We start from the raw sequence: 10,483 nt of genomic DNA on the forward strand, positions 1-10,483 counted from the left end.
TGTTCCCTAACATTTCTGCTTTCAAAAAAAAAAAAGAACCAGTCTCTACTCTAGCAGGTAAGGAAAGGGAGGCGAGCCCTCAGAATGACTATGCTTCAATTAATTTTGTTTTGCTTTGTTTTCTACAAGATGCTACTCAGAAAGGCAAAGAAATCACCTTTTCAGCAGATCAACCTCTTATCTGGTGGGAAAAGAAACAACTAATTCTGTTGCTGAAAGACTTTGGGTCACATCCAAACTTTGCCACTTTGTGCCCAGTTTCCCAAACAGAATTTGTTGTTATTATGTTGAGTTGATTCTGATTCATGGTGGTCCCATGTGTGCCAAAGTAGAATTGTGTTCCATACGGTCTTGGAAGCAGATCACCAGGCCTGTTTTCTGAGGTGCCTTTGGATGGGTTTGAACCACCAACTTTTTGGCTAATAGTCCAGGACCTAACCATTTGTACCAACCAGGGATTCCTTTCCAGCTACTAAACTGGGCTAATATTCTGAACTGCCTGTCTCGAAGGGCTCTTTCCTTTAGAAGTGAGCAGCATTGGGCTAGGAGTCAGGGGCACAAATTCTAGCCCTTGCTTTGTTGGAAACTCACTAAGTAACATTAATCACACTCTGTAAACTCTCCCTGAGTTTCTCAATCTGTGAGAGGGTATGTGATTAAAGAAAACATTAAAGTTATCAAGGATTTCATTCTACTTGGATGACAATCAATGTTCATGAAAGCAATAGTCAAGAAATCAAATGACATATTGCATTGGGCAAATCTAAAATGCAAGGATGTAACTTTGAAGACTAAGGTGGGCCTGACCCAAGTCATTATCTCTTCAATCACCTCATATGCATATGAAAGCTAGACAATGAGAAAGGAAGACAGAAGAAGAATTGATGCATTTGAATTATGGTGTTGGTGAAGAATATTGACTATACCATGGACTGCCAGAAAAACGAACATCAGGCTTAGAAGAAATACAACCAGAATGCTCCTTAGAAGCAAGGATGGCGAGACTTCCTTTCTCTTACTTTGGACATGTCATCAGGAAACACCAATTGCCAGAAAAGGACATCAATATTTGGTAAGGTAGAGGGCCAATGAAAAACAAAATCTCAGTAAGATGGAGTGACACAACAGCCGCAACAATGGAATCATATTGCTTATGAAGATGGCAGAATACTAGGCAATATTTTGTTTTGTTATACATAAAATCATAAAATGAGTCAGAGCCCACTCCATGGCAACTAACAGCAACAAAAGGTATGATCACACCCGTTCCGCTGGCTTCTGCTGGGATAAAGACCACAGGAGGTGCAGGATGTTTTGATAAACTCTGCAGTTGTAGTCATGAGGTGCAAACTCCTGTGCTTCAAATTGCTTTTGGGATCGTCCCTGATCCTTAGCTGCAGAAAGAATATGCTTTTTAGGATGAAACCGGTTGGCCGGGACTATTTCTGGCCACCTTCTTAGGAAGCTAGGCAGCAGAATCAAAGAGGATTTCCAAAATGAGGACACTTGACTCAATTTGAAGAGCAGCTTGGTGTCTTCCCCTGGCCCCTCCAGGATCACAAGGCTCTGATCAACTCTCGCGCGCCACCTGGTGTCTCCTCTCCGCTACTGCCCAGAAACCACGTGTAAGAAAGTGCTTACAACCTAACTACGTATCCTGGTCTTGACCCGTCTTAGCTAATAAGAAAGGGGGAGGCGGGGCAGGAGCGAGCGAGAGCCCAATCATCTCTTGCTTTCCAAGCGGAAGGCGGGGCTCGGGGTTTACCACGTTGGGTTTGTCCGCAGCGCTAATTACTTTTTCCAAAGGCTTGAGGGCTTCGGTTAGGCTGGCGCCGCCGCCGCCCGCCTTCTTCCTTTTGCCGGGACTGTCCGCCGGACTCTGCAGTCAAGTACCATGTGTGACGGCGCCCTGCTGCCTCCTCTCGTCTTGCCCTTGCTGTTGTTGCTGGTTTGGGGATTGGACCCGGGCTCAGGTAACGTGCTCTCCAGCACCCTTCTTCTCCCCTTCTGTTCCGGCCACCTTCGTTTTGCTGCCGCGCGGCATCTGGAGCTCCAGCAGGCTGACAGCGCCCGGCCTGAGGGCAGGCTCAGGCCGCGGTGGGGTAGGAGGCGCCTGTGGGCCTGGACCCGAGCGCTGGGCTGTGGCGGCTTCTGGGCGGCCGCTCAGCCACCGGTTCTCGGGTACCTCGGCGCCGTCCAGGAGGCGCTGGCCGGCGGCGCAGGAGCCCTTGCCGGGTGGGCGCGGGGCCCAGGCGCAGGCACCGGCCGGAGTGGGGGAGCTGGAAGAAGCAAGGGCAGACAGCGGCGCTTGGGCCGAGTCGACCCCATGTCTAGCGTTGGCTCTCGAGTGCGTCGGGCGGGCGGGCAGCCCGAGCTCCAGCGTGCTGACGCGTCTCCTCTCTCCCCGCAGCTGGCGGCGACGCGGCGGCCGACGTGGAGGTGGTACTCCCGCGGCGGGTGCACCCAGACGAAGTGCACCTGCCGCCGCTGCCCAGCACCCCAGGGCCTCGTCGGAGGCGAAGACCCCGCGCGCCCCCCGCCGCCCTGCGGGCACGGCCCGGCGAGCGCGCCCTGCTGCTGCACCTGCCAGCCTTCGGGCGCGACCTGTACCTGCAGCTGCGCCGCGACCTGCGCTTCCTGTCCCGCCGCTTCGAGGTGGAGGAGGCGGGCGCTGCCGGGCGTCGTGGCCGGCCTGCAGAATTATGCTTCTACTCCGGTCGGGTGCTCGGCCACCCTGGCTCCCTCGCCTCGCTCAGCGCCTGCGGCGCCGCCGGCGGCCTGGTACTGCCCGGCTCTGCGGGTGGGGGGGTGCCTTGGTGGGAAGTTCAGCCTTAAACTCTCCTACCTCCACCTTCCCCTCCCCACTGCTGGCAGAGGGTCTGTGCACAGTGCGGGGCAGGAAGGGAAGCGTTGGATTGTCCAGTGTCACCTCTCTCGGATTGGATTGTATGGTGCTGAGTCTCTGCAGTTTGCAGGGCCTGCAGGAGTGAATGGGAGTTGGAGGTGGTGGGGTTTGGGATTGCACAGGTGAATACCCCAGCACATCCAGGAAAGCTCAGATCTAGCTAGAGGAAATCTTCAGCCTGAAAGGGGTCCTTCATTCATTGCATCTGTATGGGTGTGTGTATGTGAGTGTTGTTGAAATGCCTGTTTGTATATATTCCCTGTATTCTTGGATATGAGGATGGGATAGTGAGCATTCACCTTCTTTCTGTCCTTTTCAGCTTTTCTGTACCTGGCGAGGAAGTTTGGAGGCTCCCTTTCCTCCAGGGTAGGGGCTAACCCACTCTTAGCCAACAGGGAGAGCAAGGAGGAGGGTGTTCTCAGCAGACATTTGTCTGCATCCACCCCAGCCAGGTTTTAGGGAGGCTCTGTATTTACACTGGCAATAAGACTCTATGCCTGTCCCTAGATGCTCCCTTGCTGTGGCAGCAATGTGTCGTGTCCCCCCCTCCCTGCCACATTTGAGGTACCCGTGACAGGTGCTCTGAGGAACAGTAGATGTTCTTGTGCACCTGGGGTTTGCACCACCATTTTTCTTAGGCCTCTGCTCTGTATGTACTCACTTGGTAGCCTTGATCACTTGGTAGCCCTAGTACCCAGCCAAACCCTTCCCAGTGTTTTCATCCTACTTGCAAGGATCACACATGACTGGCATCAGGCTGCCCCCAGCAGAGCCTGGTGTTGGATTAGGGCACAGCATGTATGGTGTTTCCCTATCTTCCATCAGGCCTGACTCCAGGGAGGCAGTTTCTAATATTCTTTTGTGTCTGTTATTCCTAGGCACTAGAAACAGCTCTCCTGACCTCTACCTTGTCTTGTTCCACCATCTAGAAGAATTCTTTTGCCCTTAACTCTCTACAACAAATCAGCTAAAATGTTCAGCAAAATTAAAAAGACTGGATCCACATCTTTTTGCTTTCTTCCTAGCAATGTAGGGGAATGCTGGGGTGGGTTCCTAGTATTGGCCTTCACTAGTTCCCCTTTCAGGAATTTTCTGAGTCCAGATCAGGGTAGGATCCACTTTTGCTTGACTGGGATTTGGCTGCTTTTGGTTAAACAGGGAAAATGGTATAGACTGTGGTGGGGCCTGGCTGGAGGCCAGTGCATCACCAGGGCAGAGACTGTGGGTTGTGGGTGAGGAGGCACAAGTAGGAGTGAGAAAGGCACAGATTACTTTAGGACTAAAGGCTGTATCGTGTTCTGGGAGGGACTGCAAGGCCCGCATCATTTTTCATGTTTTTGCCAAAGTGTTTAAAGTCTAGGTCACATCACTGTACTGTACATGGAAACATCTGAATCCCATTTGCTAAAGTTTAGTAAGTTTCTGTCGAGGTCAGAGTTTATACTTCTTGGTGTAAAGTTTCCAGCGAGGAGCTATCTGTGAAGGAGCTGAGGGTGGAAATCTGGATAGCATTGATTTGAAATCCTACAGAGAGTGAGTTCTCCACCCGCTCACAGATGGGATCTGAGTAGAGAGAGGGTTCATTTAAGTCCTCTGGTTTTTCAGGAAGGCTCTCCTTCCCTTTGGCTCCATATGAGGGCGCTGTGCTTTAGAGAAAGGAACCTAGCCAAGAAGCCAAGTTCAATATGAACAAGTTGCTGGTGGACTTCTAAGACTTTAGATTTTCAATTTTTGTTTGACCAGATGCTTCTGTTGTTTAGTCTGCCTTGTTCAGCCCACTTGTGTGAAGCTAGGTGTTAAATACTATTCTCTAATTAGTTGGGCAATCCTACTTCCGTAGTGATACTGCCTTAGAAACCCAAGGAGGGGTCGCTATGAGTCGGGGCCGACTCGACGGCAAACAACAACAACAATAATTACACATAAATGAAGGACTGAAGGCAGGAGGGAAGCTGCTGTGTGGTAGTTTGGAATGGATTTCTTGGTTGCCCGGTGGTCCTGGAAATCATAAATAAAAGAAAGCAACAGGAACTCAGGCTGACCAAGTGTGCATTGCACTCCATATTTACTTTGATTATAGTTCTCACCTATGTTGGACACAGCTCGGTGATTATTTTAGCTCAATTGACCATTGGGAGAGGACTGTGAAGCTGAGATGTGGAGTTGTCTGTGTGTCTCTCTGTTGGAACTGGTATCACTAAAAGGTGTAGGAGAGGAGAGATCACAAGCAGATGATTTTGGTGGCCATGGATGGGGCATTTCAAAGCCTCCTTGTATCCAAAGAGTCATGTAGTGCAGGGTAGGCAAAACTTTTTTTTTTTTTTCCTGTAAAAGAATAAATATTTTAGATAGTAAATATTTTAGGCTTTGTGGGCCATATGGTCTCTGTCTCTACTACTCAGTGCTGCCATTGTAGTATGAAAGCCGCCATAGACAGTCCATAGACAAATGAATGTGGCTGCATTCCAGTAAACTGTATTCTGACATCGGGTATCATTTTAATTGCTACTAAATCCTGCCACATCTAACATCTTCAAAATGGCTTAGCAGGGAGTGCTGAGCTTGGGAGCAGGGAGCATCGAGCGTCTGTTCCTGGTTGTATAGAATTGTGCTGTTTGTCTCAAGGTAATATTTGATAAGAGTGATTGGAATAGATCATTACCTAATTGTTTATGTGACATAGAGTGTAAATTGTGTTTGGTTTTGTGTCCTGTCTTTTGGCAGTTGGCAGAGAGGCGGGCCTGGTGATGTCTCTTCTCTCCGTGACTTACCTTGAAAAGCCGTGTAAGCTGTCCTTCTTGGGCCTTTCACAAACTACAAGCTCAAATATTAATCGTTTTCTGTTTATGTTTATTCTTTTTATTTACATTTCAGAGAGTGGTTAGACATAATGTAGATGTTTGGAAGAGTTTCTGTAAGCATATCATTTCAAAGCAGTAAACTGTGTACATGTGAAGAAGGTATTTCCACCCCCTGTGAATTTACTTAAGTTTGGCTGTGCTGCCTCTTGTGAGTAGGACCAGGTTGAGGAAGGCCAGCAGAATTAGAATCAGGTTAAACTTAACTGGATTTCAATGGAGATGGAACTTCAAGAATTATAATGAATGTCAGTTTCCAAAAGGACTCTTGGAATTACTTCCTGAAATGAGTGGATGCAGGGCCTGAACCAATCTCTGCACGTGAAGAAGAGTGAGCGGAGAGGAGGGGAGGGCCAGAGCCCGTGCATCAGTTGTGGTCTATGGAGCAGTGGCCATTCTTCCTTAGGTGGATATGTACAGGCTCCTGGAAGTCTGTCCACCTCTTCTTGGTGGAGGCTGTGGCCAGCCAAGAGAGCACTGTATGTGCAGTGTTATGATCAGACAGGACATCCAGGCTCTCTGGGCTATGGAATGTTAAGAAGCTATTCCTGCTTTCCAGGGGGTTTCCTAGTTTGCCTCCTTTGGACTCACAGCCAAACTTTGAAGGACCATAACTTTGAGTCTCTCATCCAGTGAGTGACCTCTTACATTCAGTGTTCTGTTAACCTGTTCCTCACAGTCCATGTGGCAGCGTTGGAGAGAATATTCAGCTTTGTTGTACAGGGGAAGAAGCTGAAGTATCATCCAGGTACAAATAGACAGAGGCTGAGGTCAGCCAGCCCTGAGTTAGAACAGTTGGAAACCAAGTTCTCAAGAGGGCCACTTGCCTGTGCCTGACTCCTAGGAAGAAGGGGCAGGTCTGGGGTGTTACTGCTTCTTCTTCTTCTTTTTTTTTTTTGTAGAAAAGAGAGTTATCAATAAACCCTACTAATTATAAAAGTACCCAGCATTTTCATATATTACCACTTGATTAAGATGAGAGGATTTAATCATTGTTAAGACATTGGGCTGTTAACCAAAAGGTCAGCAATTCAAACCCACTAGCCACTCTGCAGAAGAAAATGAGACAATCTGCTTCTGTAAAGATTTACAGCCTTGGAAACCTTATGGGGAAGTTCTACTCTGTCCTGTAGGGTTGCTATGAGTCAGAATTGACTTGAAGGCAGTAAGTTTGGTTTGGGTTTTGGTCAAATTATATAAGAAGTTCATGGGTGGTGCAGATTATTAACATGCTCAGCTACTAACCCAAAGGTTGGCAGTTTGAGTCCACCCAGGGTGCTTTGGAAAAAAGGGCTGGTAATCTTCTGAAAGGTTACAGCCATTGAAAACCTTATGGAAGGCAGTTCTTTTCTAAAACACATGAGTCACCATGAGTTGAAGTAGACTTGATGGCAGTTGGTAAAATTGTTGTGGTGTGAAGATCATTTGGAAGGGAGCGAATAAACCAAAGTTCAAAATTATTCATTATATTATTGATACGGTTTGAGAAAGGCACATTGTCCTTAGTGGTTCCCCAATTGCTATTGTTGTTAGTTGCTGTCCTGTGGATTCCAACTCACAGCAACCCTATGTGTGCAGAGCAGAACTGTGCTACAGGGTTTTCAAGGCTGTGACCTTTCAGAAGCAGATTGCCAGGCCTGTCTTCTGGGGCACTTCTGGGTGGCTTCAAACTGCCAACCTTTTGGCTAGTAATTGAGCACTTAACCATTTGTGCCACCCAAGAACCCCTTGTCAATGAGTATCACTAAAGAATTTATAATGTATAATATAAACATACCCAGAAAAGACAAAACCCATGTTTAAAGTTTTGTAAAAAGAAGTAGTTGAGTAGATGCTCCTCTCTGTTTTATCTCACAGGGAAGTAAGGGCAGAGACAGTTTTGAAGTTTGGAGACATGGAAGCATTAAAGGAAAGAACTCTAATCAGAATTCTTGAGCCTCTGGCCTCCTTGTTTGGCAGAGCCTTCATGCTAGCCTCATGGTGACTTTATATTCACTCCTCTATGTCCTGTCTTTTCTCCATACATTTTTCTCTGTCTGATCACCATTTCTCAGGCATTCCCTCCAAATGCAGCCCTCCTGAGCTAAGCTGAGCTCTCTGGATACCAGATACTTGATGCTTTCGGCACCACTGATCTTAGGTGCTAGGTGGCCAGTGACTGTCACCTAAGGCATGTAAATAAATGTTCCACTTTGAACTTTTTAGTTGGCAATATGTGAAAAAGGAAAAGGAAGTACAAGATGAGATGATGAACTGAAGAAGTGTTCTCAGACTGATTGCATTCTTGAAGTGTATTCACTGAACTCTGAAATGCCACAGCTGCCTGGTGTTGGTTTGCACAATGAGAGATATTTTTCAGCCATTTTGTTGGAGGGTACTAGGCAGAGTCATCGTTTAACCTTTCCCTATGCACGGTTCTGGATGCAGGCACACAGATACATAGTTATGCTCTTGTTCTTTAGGAAATGAAACTGCAAGGATATTCAGGGCTGGGAATGTGACCCTGTGATCTTAAGTGAGTCTGTTCACTCATTTGAGCCTCCTGGGTGCAACCATGAAGGCTTGCATTACATCAACCTCACATGGCTATAGAGAGAATGTAATAAGATGTCATTATTGCTAGCTGCCGTTGAGTCGGTCCCTGACTCATGCTGACCTCATGCACAATGGAATGAAATACTGCCTAGTCCTGTGCTGTCCCCCTGACTGGGCAGGTCAGACTTGTGATCCATGGGGTTTTCACGGGCTGATTTTCAGAAGTATATCACCAGGCCTTTCTTCATAGTCTGCCTTTGTCTGGATGCTCTGCCGAATCCTGTTCAGTATCGTAGCAACATGCAAGCATCCAGTGACTGATGGGTGGTGACTGGGTGAGGTGCACTGGTTGGTAATTGAACCCTGCTGGGTCTCCTGTATGAAAAGTGAGAATTCTACCACTGAACTACCACTGCCCGCACATGAAATAAGATAGAGTCTATGGTATCATTCAGTGCGAGCCTGGTACATTAAGGCATTAAAAATACGTTCCTTTTCTTGCCCCACCAGCTGTTCCCAGACTTTTCCAGTTATAGATTAAGCCATCAGTGTACACTGTTGACTGAATGAACAGATCATTATCATGTAGCTGCCATGTCTAGGTGAGTGTAGTAGATTCCCAACTGGCCTCAGAGAGAGAGAGAGAAAGAGAGTATAATGCGGGTTCTATCTGGGAGACACTTGGAGCTGCGCAGGAGAGAATGTGCATCAGTCTGCAGGTTAGCACGGGGAGGCAGGAAAGAGATTCTGGAAGCAAGGCTGAGGGGCTGGGTGGGGTGGGGACTTCAGGGATTGGGAGGACTGGAGCCTAAGGGGGTGGTCCTTAGATTCTGGGAGGGAGTAGTGATGGTTACCAAGCCAAGTCCTACCAGAGAAAAGGGACCCATACATTTGATGGCATGACCCCAGATGTCAACCTAAGACATTTGAAATTTATCCTAGGACAGGTTTCCAAACTTGAGTGTACATCCAAATTCCCTGGAGGGCTTGTTAAACAAATATCTTTAGGCCCCACCCACAGAAATTCAGGCATAGCAGGTCTGGGGTGGGCCCCGAGTATTTGCATGTCTAACAAGTTCTCAGGCGAGGCTGATGCTGCTGGTCTGGGGACCCCACTTTGAGTACCCCCAGCCTAGAAGCAGTGGGGAACATTGTGGGCTGTCGATTGGGGAAGCCCCAAGTGATGGCAGCAGGAGGTAGGCTGGCAGAGTAGGGGCTAGAGGCAGGTGGGCACCTGGATTGTGGAAATGGAAAGGCAGACAGGCTTTGAGAGAGATTTTGAAGAACAAGTCAACAGTGCTTCAGTCACTGATTCTACCTAATGATTAGAAAGAGGGGCAGCCAGCAGTGACCCCCTCATCACAGGGAAGCTGATGTTGGAAGGCAGACCAAGTTTATGTGCAGGCCCTCTTTATTTGCAGTGGCAGCTCCAGCAGTAGAACTTTGGTGCTTTAGGAGAGAGGGCAATGAGGCTGTGGCCTGGGATTGAAAAATATCTGATGCCTGTGCTAGGTCAGGTGTACTCTTTCCATGTGAGAGGTACAAGTCTCCAACCCTACCGCGGCCCCCAGGGGAGCAGAGGCAGGTGTAGTAGGGAGGCCTCCAGTCACAGACTTACCTGCACAGGAAGCAAATGCTGGGCCTCAATCTGTTCCATCCTCTTGGACCACTCAAGTCCACCCAGAGGTGCCTCAGAAAAAAGGCCTGGCAATCTACTTCTGAAAAATCAGCCACAGAAAACCCCATGGAGCACACTTGTACCCTGACACACATGGGGTCATCATGAGTCAGAGTCAACTTGACAGCAAGTTTATTTTTTTCCTTGATCTATACTAACCTTCGCAATATAGAAAAGGCACCTAAGACTCACCCTCCTGAAAAAAGGGCTGGAGAGGGTTTCCCAGGGCTCTCGTGGCCCTAAATACCAGCATGGACTTTTGTAGGACAGTGAGTTCAGCAGTCATAGGATTTTCTCAAGCAGAGATATTTCTTCAGTTCCAGAATATCCATATGACCAACTGATTTTCTTTGTCTAAAAGCATCTTCTAAGTTATGTCAAGAAGTTATGCCAATATTAGCTAGAAAAAACCAAAAACCCAGTTGCTATTGAGTTGATTCTGACTCATGGCAGCCTTCTGTGTGTCAGAGAAGAGCTGTGCTCTTTTTTTTTTTGTTTTTGTTTTTT

The 10,483-nt window shown here is 47.8% G+C and overlaps 1 protein-coding gene across 1 annotated transcript in view; it reads left to right on the plus strand.

The window, feature by feature from the left end:
- Positions 1–1,894: 1,894 nt before the first annotated feature.
- The window catches only part of ADAMTS17 (ADAM metallopeptidase with thrombospondin type 1 motif 17), a 918,064-nt gene continuing 909,475 nt past the window's right edge, over positions 1,895–10,483 (plus strand). The window contains exons 1-2 of the mRNA XM_042783577.1: positions 1,895–1,973; positions 2,411–2,781. Of these exons, the coding sequence (XP_042639511.1) occupies positions 1,895–1,973; positions 2,411–2,781 (450 nt within the window). The remainder of the gene's footprint in view (positions 1,974–2,410; positions 2,782–10,483) is intronic.

Source organism: Orycteropus afer, unplaced genomic scaffold, assembly GCF_000298275.1.
Source record: "Orycteropus afer afer isolate SDZICR_OR568_19922 unplaced genomic scaffold, OryAfe1.0 scaffold00019, whole genome shotgun sequence".
Taxonomy (NCBI): Eukaryota; Metazoa; Chordata; class Mammalia; order Tubulidentata; family Orycteropodidae; genus Orycteropus; species Orycteropus afer.